The sequence below is a fragment of the Lygodium microphyllum genome, chromosome 22, assembly GCF_053477565.2.
Source record: "Lygodium microphyllum isolate KBCC chromosome 22, Lygodium_microphyllum_v1.1.10, whole genome shotgun sequence".
Lineage (NCBI taxonomy): Eukaryota > Viridiplantae > Streptophyta > Polypodiopsida > Schizaeales > Lygodiaceae > Lygodium > Lygodium microphyllum.
This window is the reverse complement of record NC_141156.1, coordinates 55,883,614-55,903,717: the sequence shown is the minus strand read 5'-3', so window position 1 is coordinate 55,903,717 and position 20,104 is coordinate 55,883,614. Positions and strand designations below refer to the sequence as shown.

At 39.4% G+C, this 20,104-nt stretch overlaps 1 protein-coding gene across 1 annotated transcript in view; it reads right to left on the bottom strand.

Moving 5' to 3' along the window:
- Positions 1–11,854, bottom strand: part of LOC148017171 (uncharacterized) — an 84,099-nt gene extending 72,245 nt beyond the window's left edge. Inside the window, exon 1 of the mRNA XM_087662580.1 lies at positions 11,395–11,854. Coding sequence (XP_087518706.1) covers positions 11,395–11,798 — 404 coding nt within the window. The 5' untranslated portion in view covers positions 11,799–11,854. The remainder of the gene's footprint in view (positions 1–11,394) is intronic.
- Positions 11,855–20,104: the final 8,250 nt, after the last annotated feature.

Genomic DNA, 20,104 nt, shown 5'->3' with positions numbered 1-20,104 from the left:
TAGCCAAATACTTGTCGCACTCCCAAGAAACATACTCACCACCTCTATCAAATCTCAAGTATGAGATATAACATCCAAGTTCATTTTCAACATGTGTTTTGAAATCCTTGAATATATCTAGCACCTCACCCTTATGTTTCAAAATATACATCCATGTATACCTGTTGAAATCATCAATAAATGATACATAATATCTAGTACCACCAAAAGATGCATTATGGGTCAAACCCCATACATCCGAATGCACCAACTGCAAAGGTCTAGAATAGTTTCTGACATGTTTGACAAACAAAAACCTCACTTGCTTTCCAAACTAACAACCGGGATATACGTGTCCTAAATCCGTATATTTGAACTTTGGCAAGCCAAGTACGATCTACTTCTACTACATAGTTTTCAGCATTTGTACGTTTACGTAACCAATGCGTTTATGCCAAATTTTCATCTCTCTAACAGCTCCATTATCATGGGCAAACATGGCTGCCTTTAACCCAAGAATAGATGCATCCAAAGTGAACATCCTACCATCTCTTTTACCTCTAGCAATCAGTTTGCAGCCATTTACATACTCTTCTATGAAACAGCCATCTCTATTTTGAATCTAACTTGCAGATTCTGCTCTCCAACAAACAGTAGATTCTTAGTGATAGATGGCATATATAATACATCATACAGATGACTCTTCTTACCATCATGCATAACTAATGGTACCACACTTGTATGCTGAATATTATGTTGCGTATCATTACCAGCACATACATAGCCATGAGAGCCTGTAGTCATCTCATTAAACCATTCACCATGCAAAATCATATGATTGGATGCAACTGAGTCTATATACCAATGTTCATTAGCCTTGTCTTTCTTAGGCATATCTTTAGAAACATGTTGGATAGCAAATAGCCTGTCTGTCTAATCATCATGAGTATTACCGGAAGTTTACATAGTTGCTATGTTGTCTGCCTTTAGCTTTCATGTCAACTTGCTTTTTGTGGCAGTCCTTTGCTATGTGTCCATACTTTCCATAGTAATGACAATCTTCATCTCTATTAGACTGATCATGAGATTGCCAAGAACCACCTCTACCTTTAGGTGATCTCCCCTTGCCTCTTAAAGGATCCAGATTCTCACTAGCCTTATGCATTTTGACTCTGCTATGCATTCTGTTGCTACTATCCATAGGTATTCCGAGTATCTCCACGACCTTGAAAAGCTCTATAAGCTCTACCACCTCTAGCTCGCTAACTCCAGTAAAATATAGTATCTCTACTTTGAGAGGTACTAGAACCTGTACTCAAGCTAAGCTTAACTTCCTCATGCAACAACAAAGCAAGCAACTTATCCCAATCAAGGGGGTTTGTCTTTACAAAGATTGATATATCAAAAGCCTTGTATTCTTTTCCCAAACCATTCAAGGTGACTGCAATCATGTCATCATCAACAACTTTGGAACCAAGTAGCAAGCTGATCTGCAATAGTTTTAATCTCCATCGTATAAGCCTGAATGCTCTTGCCATTTCTCGCCATATTATTGAACTGCTACTTCAACTGTATTTTCCGTGCATAAGTAATATTACCATAATTCTTCATGAGAATTCCCCAAGCATCCTTCAAGGACTGACAACGAGTAATCTGCATAGTCATTGCATCCGAGATGCATAATGAGAACCAATGCAAAACTTTGCTAGCTCTTTTTGACCACTGCCTAAAACTATGAGCTCTCACTTGCTCTACAATCGAATTCCTTTCTAGGAGTCTCGGTTCAACTTCATCTCCTATGCAAAGATCCTAGTAGCCTCTTCCTATCAAGAAGTTTTGCATTCTAAATTTCCATAAAGCAAAGTTCTTATTGTCACACTTCTCCCCCATAATCTGAGTAGATAGCAGACCACTTTATGGGATCCCTATTTAGATGTCTATAGGCTATAAACTATATTACAACAATGAAAACTAAGTCAAACTGAGTTTAAACCAGGCTCAAATCTGCTCATAAATGTTGCATAACATTAACACACCATTCTAGCATCAACTATGTACATGTAGGCACCAGTGGGTGCATCAATTCCATACTGACATATACTGAATCTCTTCCATCATTTATGATATGCGAGCAGCCTGTTATGACCAGCAGCAAATAACTCTATAATAACTCGGTTATTTTCGGCCCAACAACCCCTCAATACATCCTAGATACTTCCCACAACATTTAAGAGTTGATATATGCTAAAGCAAGCATCACTGATTGCATATACACCAAATAAGCATGAAGAAAAGTCGTTGCACAAACTGTAGCCAGCCAATGACCTATTTATCAACCTGTAAATCAATCTAGATCTCAGCATTCAATGCTCATAGCATTCTATAGACCATCTGTCTCGTGAGAATATGTATTTTTGAAACTTCACTTAGCATGTGGATTAATTTTTAATCACATGGTTAAGTAAATGTTGCACATGTGAGGTGTAACGGGGGATTAGAGTAAATTTACGAGCCCGCAACCCGAGAAAATCATGGAATGTCAAAGGCAAAAGTTGTTATAAGTTATACCGCACAGGTACTTGGTGGTATCTAGTGCCAATTGTTGGCCTAGGTCATTCATTTGGCCATAACTGTCGATTAGTGATACTCGAGAAGTGGAGTTTAATGGTACCTAATGCCAATCCGATGGTCAAAGATGACGCAAAGACACTCGAGAAAGAAACCTGCCTAGCCAATTTAATTATTGGCTAGTCCTATTACTTTTTTAGACACCGAAATAATTATTAGATTAATTTTCAGTATTTAAATACTAAAATTTAATATTTAATTATGGATAATGCTAGAAAAACCATTTGGAAAGACTGCCACTTGTCAAAAATGCCGATGCAAGACTGAAAAACGTCTTTAGAGGTTGAAGAGAGACATTTTAGTGCATTCAACCTGCAAGAGAGAGGAAGGAGATGTTGCTCATCTGATTTGCAACCATTGGAGGACCTTCTGAGACAGTTGGGGACAGAAGAACACCAATCAACACCAAGTGACAATATCTACAAGCTGTTGAGACAAAGCAATAGCAGTGAATGGTAGTTCCTCCCCTAAATAGGCAAAATAGCATATAGCTAGCTTTTTCTATGCTAGAAGAGGCACGGTTAAGGTGGTTTAGTAGCTCTTGAAATTAATGAGCGCTTACACAAGGCATGGGGGGAGATTGCACCCAATTGGTCTCTTTTTCTGTCGTGCATGCTTTCTACATTGAGTTTTATGCAAAAAGTAGAGTTCTTTTGTTCTTGGGGACCTTCTAACGCTCACTACGCGCGCTTACGGCATCTGATCTATGCACCATGATGCCAGGAGGCATATTACACAGTGGATTCCGTGCCACGGTGGATTCCGTGAGGTTTTACGATGGACTGATTTCTTCAGTTCTTTGCATCTACAAGCTGTTGAGACAAGGCAACAGCAGTAAATGACTGATTTTCTTCAGTTCTTCATAAAGAAAGACTGAATTTTCTCTCTCCTCAACATTCTCTCTCATCTCCCAACCTTTCTAGAGCCTTGCTCCAAAGATTACAACATTGAGATCACCAGAGGCTCAAAATTTTCAGATTTCTCTGCTGTAAACCCTAATCTATAAAACATAAATTAGGGTTTAGCAACAGTCTCCAGAAGCATGACAAAAATTGGAAGCTCTAAGACTTGGATTCAAAGCCGAAGCTGTTTTCAATCAAATTCAAGAGATGAAGGGACCAGCAAATCAATGAAGTTGGGGAATTTTCCATCTCCATCAAAGTGGGTGAAGGCTAATTGACTACCCAATCAAGGAGCGAATCAAATTAAAGACTTGCTGGTCATTTTAGACAACAAGGGGAGCTGGAATATCAAAAGGGATTGGGAGAATCCCATTGTCCATCAACTTCTTCTTCTATTAAGTTAAAGAAAAACCGGAAGGGACACCAGTTCTGGGACCAACAAGGTGTCCATTGTCCAAGATTGTAAGTTAATTTGCATTTCTCAGTTTTATAATAAATGTTGTTGTTGTAACTAAGTTGTAATCAAGGAATTACCACCTATCCACAGAAGGAAGGTTGCTTACACGGTTTCATTGCCGGGTTACTGCTCAATCCCTTGATTTGGTGGGCCCGAGGCACCTGATTGCAAGCCAACACTTTATGCTAGTACTGAATTTTACTCTCGATTGAGAAATTACAGCAATATGTCTTCATACAGTGACATAGACTCAAGCAATGATGATGCCTCTCAGTATAAACATTCACATGGGAATGAAGGAAATGCAATGCTTGACCTTGGACAAGGCTCAGACCATGGACAGCAAGCTGAAAATGTTGTTGTTGGACAAGATGCACGGCCTTCAAGGAATAAGGAGGCTAATAACCAACCAAGTAAAGAGGGATTTGATGACCAATTCAAGAATCAGATGAGGACAATAGCAAATCTCTTTGCTGGATTGGCAAAGGATCCTCTATTTACCCGATTTTTGAATGCTCTGAAGAAGGACAACAAAGGCAAGAAGAAGACATCTTCTACACCTTCCGGATAGCAAGATGCACCGAAGATAATGCCAAGCCGCCCTTCATTTGAAGCTCCCAAAGATACTAATGAAACAAAACAATTGGTACCTACAAGGCAAGAAATGCAAATGCAAGGCCATCACGGAAGTCCCAATCCAATGGATTTTGGACAGCCGGGCATGCATCCTATGATGGGACAACCAGGATATTTTGGTGAAAGCACGATTTTTCATGCTAACGTTGGACAAGGACCACACACAAGAATGTATGGCACAAATTTCTATGATATGCAGCAACCAATGCATGGTATGCAAAGCCCAATGTATTCGGGTATGGCTAGAAATATACAAAACCCTATGTGTTATGTAGCATTGCCTTGATGCTTGGGGCACAAAGTAGCATGTCTGGTACTGTATCTGCACCCTCGAATGCTTATGGGACTCAAGGAATGAATGTTAGTCATGCAAATGCTCCGTTCAGCGTTGGTTTTGATGTAAATTCAGCAAATGCACCCTTTTCGCAATGGCTAGTGCATGATAACTTAACACCCAAAGGGACAGCAAAAGACTATGATGAGGGTGGAAAACCAGTCAAGTTTGAGTCCTTTAGTGGTATACAAAATAAGGCTAAAAGCTATGACTTTCATTCCATAGTTTGATGCAGCCTATTCAAGGGGGAACTTCACGGAGTCCTCGAAGATTTGGAAGGCAACCACTTTCTTGAAAGGGAATGCATTACAGTGGTGGTCTACTCTTTTGATGCAAGGTAGAGCACCGTCAACATGGATACAATTCAAGCAAATGTTTGCATCGAATTGGTTGACAAGTACATTTGAGGTGGACATCATGACAACTTGTAATAAGCTGGATGCTAAGGAATGTAAGATTTTGGAGCAATATAATACGAATTTTTAGGATGTATTGCTTCTTATTACTTCTTATCGCCCCGTATCCCTTCATAAGCAAGTGGAAAAATATGTTTGTGGACTACCCAAAGAAATCAAGGATTTTTGCATTAAATCCACTGTGTCTAGCATATCTCAGCTCATAAAGATTGCTGCTACAACCGATGCTTTGCTACGTGGAAAAGATTCGGCTTTCTACAGAGTGGGGAGAAGCCCAATAAAAGGTTGATTGAGGCTAAGAAAAGGGGCAGATCTAAAAATCAGCCTGAAAAGAGGCCAAAACAATAAAGAAAGGGCTTGAAAACATTGGCACAACATAACTCAACAACTCCATTTTGCGGGGGATTATATCTACATGTATGCTGCCTTTGTATACCATTTTTTTGCAAAATATCAGAAAACTCATTGGAGAGATATTCTCCTTCTCCATCCGATCTTAGGCATTTAATATGCAACCCTATCTTCTTCTCAACCAAAGCCTTAAAGATTTTTGAGTGAGTAAATACCTTACTTTTCTCGTGCATAAAGTAACCCATACTTTGTGAGTATGATCATCAATGAAGGAAACATAATACATGTAACCACTCAAAGTTACAGTCTTTGTAAGACCCCACACATCAAAATGTGTTAATTGAAGTAGCTTCTTTCATATATACTTTTCATTTGGAAACGCATGTCATGCTTACTTAACAAGCTTATATGCTTCACATACTTTATGTATCCCATCAACTCTTACCTTAAGTAAGCCATCCACAATCTATTTTAACTACATATCTTTCAACCACTGCACATGACCAATTCTCTTATGCCATATTTCAATATCAACCACAACACCTGAACCTTATGCAAACATAGCAGCATCCATTTCAGGCAGATTTACAACAAGAGTAAACAATCAACTTGCAATCATTTTTTAGATCTACATAGCAACAATCAAATGTGAACCGAACCTGGAGTCCCTATTCTACCATCTGACCAACAGAAACCAAATTTTTTGTAATATTTGGTACATGCAACACATCAGCCAAGTACTTAGTTTTGCCATCCTACATACTCAAAGGAACATTTCCATCATGAGTAATGGAATGAGATGTATCATCCCTTGTCTCCACATAACCTAGAGACTCTAGACTGTGCATCTCTCTTTACCACTCTCCATGAGAAGTCACATGGTTAGAAGCACCTGAGTTTACATACCATAGATCATTCTTTAACGAACCATTAGCAATCATAGTATTTATAAAGTGCTGCATAACAAACAATTGTTCACTTCTATCATCATTGTTTCTGTTTTGCTAGATGCATAATTGCCTTGCTGCATTTTTCCATTTCTAATTTCAATCTTCTTTTTGAAGCAATTTTCAGAAATGTGGCATTTTTGTCCACAATGCCAACACTCCCTGCTATCACCAAAATTATATTGCCTATTAGAATCTACAACTTGGCCTCTTTGACTCCCCCTTCCTCGAGACTCTCCTCCTCTATTTTATTGTGCATCATAACCTTAACCACGACCACCACCTTGGCCTCTGCCACAACCTCTACCTCTGCTAATACAGTAAAACACCTATTCAAACTTATTTTTACTTTGAGAAGAAGAGGAATCCAAGCCAAGGTTCTTCTCTTCAAGTATCAACATAGAAATGAAGTCTACAAAATTAAGCATATCATCCCTTGTATTCATAGATGGCCTGAGCTATTGTATTCATCTTCGAGTCCATCTAAGCATGCTCGCACATCATCATCATCATCAACTACCACACTAATAGATCCAAGAGCTTTCACAATACTCTTGATCTTCAAGGTATAATCATTAATGGACAAGTTTCCTCTTTTCACTTGGCTTAACTCTGACTTGAGTTGCAGCTTTCTAGACTTTGCATGTACTTTGAAAAGCCTTGCTAAATTTTTCCATACAATAGTGGGGATTTCATATTCCTACAAATAGCCCATCATGCTACCTGTGACACTGACAGACAACCAATACATGACTTTACTCTATGTATGCTCCCAATCTTTCTTAGAATTTACATGTTTTGCAGTAACATTTCGTGCAGGAACTTCAGATACTACTACAATATCTCCTTCAACGTAATTCCAAACACCTTTGCCCTTCAAGAAATTTGTTATCCTAAACTTCATGCAATATAATTATTGTTATCAAGCTTCTTGCTAACAATCCGATTAAAGTTGTAAGACATTTTGATAAAATAGAAAACCTTACAAAAAATTACAGTCTACAAGTAAGCTAATACCATATGCACCACAACTAAACACAACCTTTTTCACTAGCCACACAACAATAATTGCAATCTGCAATTTATATGCAAATGCCTTTTGTGTCTCCAACCTAGTAAACACCTAAAACCTTACAGATTCAAAATCTATAACTCGTACACTTGTAAATAGCAAATACAGCCAAAAATGCAGTATATCCAAAAACTATTGTCAAAACCACTTACAAGTCCAAAATGGACGTTGAAATAATCTCAAATGCCAAAAATCATAGCGAGCAAGGCCTAAAGGCTTATCTGCAGTATATACACCGTTCTTTCTGCTCAACCAAGTTTCACTGCAATCGGAGATTGCAACCCTACCAGCCTCAAAAGCCTCTTGTGGCTATAATCTAAAGCAAACCGAGCAAGGTGGAAGAGTTTCTTACCCATTGCTTACTTGCTTTCTTTCATGCTCCAATGCCTTCACCTCAGCCTTCAATCAAGCTTTGCACAGCGACGACTCTAATACAATGAAAACAAACAAGAGGGAAAAGAGATGGAGAAACGAAAAACACACACACAAAAGCAATGGAGACTCGAGCACACAAAAAGATAAAGCTAAAATCTTATTCTTCTTTTTTTTTCTTATTCTACCCAAAAGAACTAAGTCTATAACATGATAAAAGACTAATATAAAAGTACCACAGCATATGTACACACAGTCACTAAGTGTGAACCCGCTAAGAAAGAAGAGGTGGCACAATGAATGGGCCATAACCAAGGATGGACTATGTGGGTGTAGTCCAGCTATAGAATCACTGGCGTATTCTCATGTCCATCACCTAACACCCCACTGAATAATAACGTGCCACATCACCAAGACACATAGTGGATGCCAGCTCATGTAAAGCTCAACTTCTCAACAAGAGACACATATTCCAATAGCATAGAGAGTAAATGTTGATGATGACAACCTTCAATGACCATTCTTGCAGCAATAGATGTAGCCAGTGATCTGAGCTTTCTCCTTTGGAAAAGAAGCCATAAAACCACTGTGTCAAACATATAATGTAAGGGTAGAAGGGGGAGAAAGATAATGGTATCTCCCAAACAATGCAACAAGATGCAAGAAAATTTGGAATTTGAGAGTATTCTCACTTCTCGCAACTTCATTCGCCTTCTCTAAGGATGATCTTTAGCTTGGAGCACCTATGTTGTAATATCATGTAAAAAAATGATAGCATCTAGAAGGCAACAAAGAGCGTACAACAAATGATGAGACACAAAACTCAAGAAACACAATGAATGAAACGGATAAATCACGTGCAATGTTGATACAAAGAAGCCTCATCATTCTATGGCATATGCCTCTAGGACCAGTAATGAGACGAGTAGAGTTGAGCCAATGGCGTTGATCAAGGCTTGCAAATGACTACATTGTACTAGCTAATCAAGCAATAGCACCTATGAAAGGCAATGCTTTGTGGAGGAAACAAAACATAGTCCCTTGCGCAAGAGGATGTCAGAGACAACATTACATGATAGATAGCAATAGGGAGCTTTTGCAAAACGTAATCCTTAGGAGCTATAGGTGATGATGAAGAGTGTGCCAATGATGACTCTTGCCCATAGAACAGCTGCTCACCAAAATGCAAATTTGAGTGTTGTTAGCTGATCTAAGACTGCAAGGATGATGTTGCTAACAAAGAAAAAACCTCCATGATACAAAACACCGGTATAACAAGGTCATATCTATTCTTGAACAACTAGAGAGTGAGTGATGAAAATTCCAGTAGATGCACTCTCTCCTACTAGCAAAACAAGCAGTTACATGCTAGAGCATGTCACAATCTCCATGCAAAAGTAGCCTACCAACAAACGCAGAAGTTGATGCAGTGAAGGATGACATGAATAGCATAGTGGCTTGTTGAAGGCCCAAACATAGCAGTGGCAATAGAATTAATGAGAGTGCTAGCTAGTTGGAGAGGAGGTTGGAGAGTACAAAGACTAATTTGAATGAGAATAGGTGGGGGAGGGACTGAAAAAGTAACCATAATGCCCACAAAATACCCTATTTATAGGAGATTTTGGTGTATTTGTCCTGCCAATCATCCATGCAGTTAAAAAGTTAGCATCGTTATTTATACAATGCCCAGTTCATTGCTTGGACTAACCACCATTCTTTGAAATTCTTCTACAATCAACCTAATTTCTATGGCCAAAAGGCAACATGGACGAAGCTTATGCAAGACTTTGACTTTGAGATTTCATTTCCATAAAGGTGCAACTAATAAGATTGTCGATGCCCTTAGTAGAATCCCAAAAGTCAATGCTTTGTCCTCTTTGAACTGATTTCTATCTATCTCTGAAGGGGCATTACCAAATCAATCTTCACTTTGGTGGAAAGGCCAGACACCATAAGAGGGATGGTGTAAAAATAACTGGCCCTTCTTCTAGAGAACATGAAGAGGAGAAGCAATCTCTCAAAATTGTGGATGAATGTCCTATAACAAGCACATAAGCCCAGAAACTACAAACATCATGTAGGTTTCACAAATTTGGCCAACTACAACACATGCCCTTCACTGTAGTTGAATTCATCATGACACTATCTTTAGAGACTATTGCCCCAAGAAGTCAACCTCCTCCAAGAAGAACTCTCTTTTCTTACCATTAATGACCAACCGATCCATCATCTGATTGAATGTTGCAGGACCATTGATAAGCCCAAACAGCATCACTTAAAAACCAACTCTTCACCATGAACAATCACTTACTTATGGCATCGCAAGGTAACTATCTTTACATCTAATTTAATCTTACCAAGCAATCCAACTATGCATCTCTTCTCGAGAGTGCAACATTTCCATGAGGCTTAATACCTAGGGCATTTAAGGTCTTACCCTTCAAAGCACCTACTTAGTCAGCCCACAACAATACTTCTCTATTTGTTCTTCCATGGTAACCTCCCTATAAGAGCTTATAGGTAGCAAGGCCTCCTCAAACATTTTGTTGCACTCCTCCACGTCTTTGCAATTCAATGCATTCAACTCATTCCATGCAGTTTTCACTTTCACCTCAAAGCTACTAATGAGCCACATGTTGCAAACCCTTGCTTGATCCAATCTTGTAGTGCTTTTTCCAAAAGATTTGTCCACCACAATAGAATCAAGGTTTCTAGGGCTTGCTTGAGATCTTCTCCACCATGAATAATGGTGTTTATTAGGTCATCTAGGACAATGATTCAAAGTTGGTACATGTCACCATCCAACTCCATGGAAACAATTGAGAGCTTGGGCTCCTCTTTGGATTTAGAATTAAATTACTTGCATAAATAACCTCAAACAGCTTGACCCAAAAAGCTAGGTCGAAAAGGAAGAATGAAAACTACTTATTGCAAGGCCTTATATACATCCAAAGCCTTCGTGGACTTACTGTGCCTACTATTGTATCATGGGGTTTTGCTCTTCTAAAATACTGCTTAAGAAGGAAGATTGGAAACTACTCACTGCAAGACCTTACATACATCTAAAGCCTTCCTTATTGTGTCTACTATTGCGTCTGGGGGTACTTAAGAAGGATGTCAATTGCAAATAATTACATATATAGATCTTCTAAACCTTGGCATATGCCCACAAAAATGCACACATATATCCAGAAAGTAACAATTACATTTATAGATCTTGTAGGCTTTGGCATAAACCCACATTAAATGCACAACATACATCCACAAAACAATAAGAGGAGCTCGGAGGAAAAAGCATACCAAGGTCCCCAACGTTCAGGAGGAGAAGCTTGGTCCTCGGTGAGCCGAGACGCCATCTCTGCCTTGAGCTGTGCCTGGAGGGGGAGGGTGTGTCTCATGGTGGCCAGGGTATAGGAATTCTCCCTCTCCAGGTGTTGGAGGACGTCAGGGTCGTCGGCGCTGGAGAGCCAATGGTAAGGGTCGTCCCACGTGACGCCATGGGCGGTGCGGGAGAAAGGCTTCTTGGCGGGGAGAGGAGGGGCCAGGTCGCTCCTGTCCTCGTGGATCCTGTTGTTTTCCCTGCTGTGACGGGGAGTAGTTCTGTGTTTGCCGCCGCTGCTGATGGAGGAGCTCCTTACGCGAGAATAGACCTGGCGATGGCGATGCAGTCCTTCTATCGCACGCATAAGAACCCCTGCCCCCATAACCCATCACATCATAGAGCTTCCAAGGTGTGCTAGCCTTCAACCAGGCTTATATGAAATTTGAACTCTTACAAAAGAGGGAATGTGTCATGATGTCATTGTAGTCCTAAGATGATGTGATGTCATTTGTTCCTTTTCAAAGCCATAGCCTCGAGAGGGGAAAAGTTGGAAAACTGTGGTCACCAGCGGCATGGACTTTTAGTGTTCACAAAAAACATTTTTGTTAGCAAATACAAAAACCTGTAACTCAAAATTTTCAAGGGATTTTCGAGTCGAATTATATAGATTTGCCATCCTTAAAACTAAATTCTTTTAAAGTTGAAAGTCTTAAATCTTATATAATAAATTTTGAAAATAATTTTCAAATTTTTATTATTAATTTTACAATAAACCTCTTCTTTTCATGAACATTGAGCATGGATGATATGGACAATCATCCATGCTCACGTGACAAGAGAGTCTCATGTATTGGGAATTAATAAAAAAAGTTGCACATGGTACCAAGATTCAACAAGCATGGCATCAAGAATGCCTATGAGGGGTGTAATTATTTGCCTTTACTTTAGCAAGCTTTGATGTATTGTCAGAGATAGAACTAGGGTGAGTGAAAGAGGAGAGAGAAGACCGTAGACGAGAGAGAAAGATTGCAGAAAGAGAGAGAAGAAGAGTGACGAGGAGAGAGAAATACTAGATTTAGAGAGAGAAAGACAGGAAAGAAGGAGAAGCCATAGAAGCTGTGAGCAAGATGGGAGAGAAAGACTGTAATTGTATTAATGTGTCAAAAAGATGTGAAAATTTACATGTCCTCTCCTTTTATACCAATGTCAGTGTGACGTGGCATAATATCAATGTTATTTACACTAAATCCTTATTCCCAGCTTCCTACAATCCATCCCTTCCTAAAAGTTTTTGCCCTCAAAAACAAACCTGGAAATAATTAGAAAAAGATGGATATAACAGAGTACTACTCTGTTTTTTACAGCTTTACAAATGGGGAATGAATGAAGTATGACCAACTACATGAATTGAAATTGAAGAATGGAAGTAAGCCCCAGCTATATACATGATTTGGGGTATTTCAAAAGCATATGGAGCCATAAAGTCTTCAACAAATAATCTCAAAACAAAGTAGACAGCTTGCTATGTAAACAGACCCTGCTGGACCAAATCTCCCATAACTTCTAGTAGAAGTGTCAAAATGGGACGTACCATATATCAAAACAAAGCTCTTGAAGAGTACTTTAAGCCCATGTAGATAGCTTAATTCTGAAAACTAGGCACGATAAAAACTATCCTAAAATAGCGTGTTGTCCTGAACCTGTCTACATCATCACTAGCTCCATAAGCAATAGGCTTCAGCCACCAATGTATCCCTCAAGAAAGGAAACTCATCCAATATAGAATTAGATCTCCAAGAAGCTTCTTCAGGTGGTAAACCTCTCCATTTGATTAAATATTCCACAATAGAATGTGATCGAAGCTTCTTCTCACGCACTGACCTATAACAGCCTCTAGAATGTACTGAATAAGACCGTCAGACCGTATTCATCAATAGGTAGCAGCTCATCAATAAGACCGTCTTCATCAATAGGTGGCAGCTCATCAACTATACTCACTGGATCACCATAAAAGGGCTTGAGCTGACTAACATGGAAGACATTATGAATCTTTGTAGAAGAGGGAAGCTCTAGTCTGTATGCCAATTCGCTTAAGGATCCGACAAAGGCCATAAAACTTGTGGGCAAGCTTATTGCTAGATCCATCTTTTAATGTAGAGTACTTGGACTTGGGCACCTTCAACAAAACCAACTCTCCTTCTTGGAACTCTAAAGGCCTCCTCTTCTCATCAGTATACATCTTCATTTGATCTTGAGCCTTCCTTAGATTCACCTTACATTGCTGAAAAAGGGTATGTATTCTCTCCAACTCTTCCTTCCCATGAGGATTGATCTTTTTATTAAAGATGATTGTCGGTAAGGGCACCTTGTAACCATACAAAGCCTCAAAGGGTGAAACTCCTATTCTCGCATGAGTAGAATTGTTATAAGCAAACTCAGTCAAGTGTAACCAAGAATCCCATGAGGTTTGAACATCATAGCAAAAATGGCGAAGATAAGTCTCCAACCATTTATTAACTCTTTCTGTCTGTCCATCAGTTTGAGGATGAAAGCCGTAGATGGAGCCAATTTAGTGCCCATAGATATAAATACTGCCTGCCAAAAGTTACACATAAACTTTGAGTTCCTATCATGGACAATCACCTGCGGTAATCCATGTAGTCTAAAAATCTGCTCCATAAATTGGCTGGCCAGTTGAGAAGCAGTAAATTGAATCTTGGTTGGAATAAAATAGGCTGCCTTGGTGAGTCTGTCTACCACCACATAAATACTATTCCATCCCTTCTTGGTAGTAGGTAAGCCAATAATGAAATCCATAGTAATATGAGTCCATTTACCAGTAGGAATAGGCAATGGCTGTAACAAACCTCCTGGCTTATGGGTGTTGTCCTTATTCTGCTGACAAGGCATACACTTCATAACAAAGTCCTTGACATCTTTCCAGAGTCCTTTCCAATAAAAACTTTTACTGATCCTGTCATAGGTCTTGAAAACTCCCAAATGTCCGGCTAGAGGCGAAGAATATAGCTCCTCCATAATTTTCCGCTTAAAAGAAGAAGTAGAGGGAATAACAATCTTGCCTTTCAACCAAATAAGACAATTTTTAAGCTGGTAATGCGAGTTTTCTTCCATAAGACCTTGCTGTAATTTCTGAAAATTTTGGCTGAATTCCTCATCTAGAAGATATGCCTCCTGTAATTCTTCAATCCAGTCATTATGCAATTCTGTCATAGCTAAAACTTTGCAGGCCCACATACGAGAAAGAGAATTAGCCACTATGTTATCTTTGTCCCTTGTATGAGTGATGTCAAAATCATAATTATGTAATGTAGCTACCCAATGACGCTGCTTTGGAGTAAGATTAGACTAAGTAAGGAAATACTTAAGTACCCTGTGATCACTATGTACTCTGAATCGGCTGCCATATAAGTAATGGTGCCACTTCTTGATTGCATGCAAGATAGCCAACATCTCCTGGTCATAAACATTCATGGCCATTTTTTTATCTGTAAGCTTACGGCTCTCAAATGCAATTACTCCATGCCCCTGAAGCAAAACAGCCCCAATGCCAAGGCCACTAGCATCATACTATATAGTAAATTCTTTGGAAAAGTCTGGGCATACTAAAATAGGAGCAGAGGTAAGGAGTTCCTTTAACTTGTTGAAGCTGCTATCTGCAAGAGCATCCCAAAAGAAAGCCTCCTTCTTCAACCTATCAGTCAAAGGAGCTGCAATTGCCATATAATGCTTAATAAATCGGCGATAGAATGAAGATAAAGCAAGGAATCCTTTAAGAGAGGTAGTAGTAGTAGGTGTTGGCCAATCTTTTATACATTGCACCTTCTTGGGATCAGCATGTATTCCTTTTTCATTGACAATATGTCCCAAGTATTCCACTTCAGTCTGTATGAAATAACACTTTTTCTCCTTAGTAAAAAGCCTATGATGTCTCAATACATCAAAAACCCTCCTCATATGTGCCAAGTGATCCTATAAAGTCTTATTGTAGATCAAAATGTCGTCAAAGAACACTAAGACAAACTGAAAGAGGAAAGGTTGTAAAATCTTATTCATCAGGCTTTGGAAGGTAGCTAGAGCATTTGTAAGCCCAAATGGCATCACTAAGAAATGATAGAGTCCACGATCAGTCCTGAAAGCAGTCTTGACTTTTTTACCTTCTCGCATGCGAATCTGATGGTACCCTGACCTCAAGTCAATCTTCGTAAAAAATCGAGCCCTATTAAGCTCATCAAGCAAATCATCAATCATGGGTATAGGATACATGTTCTTCATTGTGATCTTATTAAGATCCCTATAGTCAATGCACATTTTGAAAGATCCATCTTTCTTTTTGACTATCAGGACTAGGGATGCATAAGGTGAAGAACTTGGTTCAATGAATCCCATTTCAAAAAGTTCCTTGATTTGCTTGGCTACTTCCTCTCATTCACACTTTGATAATCTGTAAGGTGGCTTATTGATTGTCTTTGAGTTGGGCTCCAAATCAATGGGGTGATCTACTGCTCTCTTAGGAGGCAATGAAGTAGGTACCTCAAACAGATCTCTATACTCCTCAAGAAGAGCTGTCAAGGCTGGATGGTTTGTTGAATTATTGGGCTGATCCTGTGTTTCTTTATTCAGATGCAAAACAAATATTTGTGAGCGCTTCTTGTACTCTCTTTTGGGTTGTTGAATGGTGATAATCTGAAAATCTGATCTACTAGGAATTCCCTGTAAATGGATAAGCTGTCCATTGGAGATAAACTCCATATACAACTGTGAGAAATCCATAGTGATCCTGCCTAGTGTCATCAACCAATCACAACCGAGTACAATGTCTATAAGCCCCATTTCCAGAGTGATCAGGTTTACCTTGGCTTCAAAATTTTCAGCCAACTGTAAAGAAACCTGTGGGCATATCTATGTACTGATTTCCTCTTCACCATTAGCCACTTGAACTCTAATGGGCTGCTGTAAATCTGTGGGAACACAATTTGGCTTGTCCATAATGGACTTATTCACAAAACTATGAGCACTGCCACTGTCTATCAGAATGAACATAGGCTTTCCACATATGCTTCCCTTCATACGGAGTGTATTAGGGCTCTTAGATCTTGTCCAAGCATCCATAGAAATAGAACAATTAGTGGCAGCAAGCGGCTCATCACAAGTCCCACCTGGATCAAACGGAACACTTCCACTTGGATCAAAAGGAAAAGAGTCTGCTGGATCATAAAAATACTCCTGCCCAACTTCCTCCTCAAGATCTTCATTTTCAGCATTAAGTACCATTGCATTAGCTTCATCTATGCCATCTTCAAAATCCTAAAAAACTAACATACTCTGAAGCTTGGGTTTGACATTTTTGTATACACACTTTGAGGCATGATCAGGTGTATACTTTTCCCCACACTTAAAACATAAGCCCTTCTCCTTTCTTTCTTTATAAATATCCATAAGAATAGATTTAGGATTTGTATTGGCTAAAATGGATTTAGGCTTGTTGTCCCCCTGTTTGAAATCAACTCTTGGACAGTTTGCTGTCCTAAAATTACTTTGAGGTCTAGAAGCATTGAATGAAGGATAAGTTGGTACCCATAAGCTTCCATTTGGCACATGATCACTGCCATAAGTGTTACCAACTTGCCCCTACTTTAAAATAGTCCTTGGATGTCCAAAATCAGGCTGAAATGAATATTCTCTTCTATACTTTCTTCCATAGTACTCCACAAGCTCAATAGCCTTAAAGAGGGAAGTAGGATTTTGTGCCATAACATCAGCTGATAAAGATGGCTCCAAACCATACATAAACTTATGAAGCTTAGCCTCATCACTGATGCTTTCCACATACATGGCCAGGTTGAGGAACTGGTTAGTGTACTCTCTTACACTTAGGCCCCTTTGTTCCAAACGATACCGTCTCCGGTGAGAAGAGGAGAAACAAATACTTCAGCCATAAGTGCCTTGAAAGCTTCCCAATTCTCTACAAGTATGTTTTCTTTTTTAATATACCTCCACCAGGTGTGAGCAAATCCCTCCAAATGCAAGGAAGCAAAATGAATCTTCATGTCATCAGTTTTAGGGAATATGTCAAAGTAGGACTCCATCTTAGAGGTCCACTCCTCTAAATCAGATGGTAAAGATGACAGACCATAAAATTTGGCTAGAACAATTTTATCATTTAGCTCTCTTTCATGAAAGGGTCACTGTCCCAAAATAGGCTGATCGTGATTAGCATGTATGGAACCTCCAAATTGAGACATAAATCTTCCAACAGGTGGTTGAGAATTACAATGTAATCTTCCTGTTGATAGAGCACCCCTAGAAATTTGAGTATTCAGTCCAAAAGCTTGAGAATTGGCTACATTCAAACTGCCCAAATAGTCATCATGCCTCTGTGAAGCCTCTCCTACTTCATACCGGCTATTTGGAATGCCTCTTCTTCCAATAATCCCATATCCATGACCATTTTGGTTAGATAGCTGAAGTGGGACTGAAGAGCCACTGTTTGAACAAGCTTTGTCATTAGCTTCTCTTGGTCCCATTTGCATTTGCATCAATTGAGAGAATTGTGCTATAAGTTGAGCATTAGATTCCACTAACTTATCAATAGAAGCCTTTGTTTGAGTCATTGAATCCACCAACTTATCAATGGAAGACTTCGTTTGATCAGCAGATAAAACCATTTGCTCCATTCTTGACAAGATGGCCTCATGTCGTTCCCTATATCTTTGTTCATGGACGCACAAAGTATTATTAAGTATATTGACTTCTCCTTGTTGTTGAAGCTCTTCAAGGCTCTCTTTAGGTGTATTATCCAACATGGAATCCCTGATTTGCTGAGCATAATCTTCCTGGACCTTATTTTTACCTTTATGTCCTGCCATAATAGTGTAGTCCTGCAGTACCCCCTATCAGAAAAACGGCTATAACTTTTGCTAGGGAACTCCGATTTCAAAATTTTTTAGTTCAAATTGAAGCTAAGAATGCCCTCTTCGAGATGAGCTATAGCACACTATAACATATTTAGGACATAAAATTCTGTAGCTAGATTTCTGAGTCTGAACTGTCTAGGCCTGCACCCTGTCTAGACCTGTAAGTGCCTTGTTTTGACCTTGTAGTACAAGGTAGTAACCCCAAATGGTTACCAAACCCTGTAAAAGGGTATATAGGACCTGTGGGTACCCTATAGTACCTGCACTTGTACCTCAGTAATGAAGGGTGTACGTGTAACCACCTGTAAGTACCCTGTAAGTGCCCTATAAATTCCCTGTTTTACCCTGTTTTGGACCTGTAGGTACTTGAGTCTTTGGAAAGTCTTCAATCTTCAATTCTCCACTCGCTCTACCTATGTGAGGGATAAAATGGCATGATAGGCTCTCTACACGGGCTCCGAATCACCGAGAGGTGGGCAAAGTTCCCCCCGGGTCGGTTGGTTGCACCCCTTCGGGATCTTTGATAGTGAGGGAGGGTCACCTCTCTTTTGTCCCACTATCTCCCCCGGCATCCACCTTTTTTCTCGGTGGGTATATCAACATGGCAAAGGCTAGTATTCTAATCAATCAGCATGAGATGCATTTATGAAATATTCATTTAGCCTTTAATGAGATGCAATTGAATGGAATCTTGAAAGCTTGGATAAGGAAAGGGTCTTACCAATGCAATTCAGTGACTCACTGATTTTGCTAGTACTTACCCTTTTACAATATTTCAGCTTGGGTTAAAAAAATTCAGCCAAAACAAATCAAGGTTATGTATCAAGTTGATCAAATGATATCTATGATGAAGTAATGATTGAATCAAGATGAAATTCAATGGAATAGGCTGAAATCAATGAGAGTTAACACTAATCTCCGATCTATTGATCAATTCAGTGAATTAATTGATCAATAATCTCCCATCAACAAGTGGAAAAGCAATAGCAAATGGATTATTGAGAGATTTCAGAGATTAGTAAAAGAAATACCTCAATTAAGCTTAAAGAATATGGTGGATGTCAGCTTCAATCCCATTGATGTAAAAGTTCTTCATAATCCATCGTAAATCCATCATAAAGCTTGAAATCTCCATAGAATCAGTCCATACAAGCTCCAATATGATGAAATCCGTGAGGAATCAATGCCCCAGCCTTGCTTGAACACTTGAATATCAAAGATTCAAGTCTCTTGAAGAAAACCCCCAAAACAATCTTTCCATTTGAGCTCGAATGTCATGCACTGGCTGAAATCTCCTCAATGTCTTCAATCTTGGAGTCTATCCGACTTGTACATAGCATTAGAGAAGCCTTGGAGGTCGGGGAAGTCCAAAATTTGAAGAAATTTGAGCTTCCAGATCTGTGGCTATGGCTGCCCTGTTGTGTTTTAGGGTTTTGAGCAAAGGAATGGATGATCAGAGTTCTCCTCCAACCGAGAGTTGCTGTAGGCAAGTGTAGATGAAGTCCTTCAAAGCATTTGATCAATGGGTGGAAGATCTGGAGCAAATCAAGCATGGAAGAAGATCAGGGAAATCAACGCATTTTTTGACGCATTTTTTGGGCTGTTATCTACTCCATAACCTGCATCATCACTTGACCATGGTACTCCTCCTGAAGCTCAGGCAACAAGGAACCTTTGCCCCATTCTTTGGCAGTGAGAAATGATCAGTAGAGAAAGATATTTGAGGATTTCTTGGCAGCCACCATGGAAGATT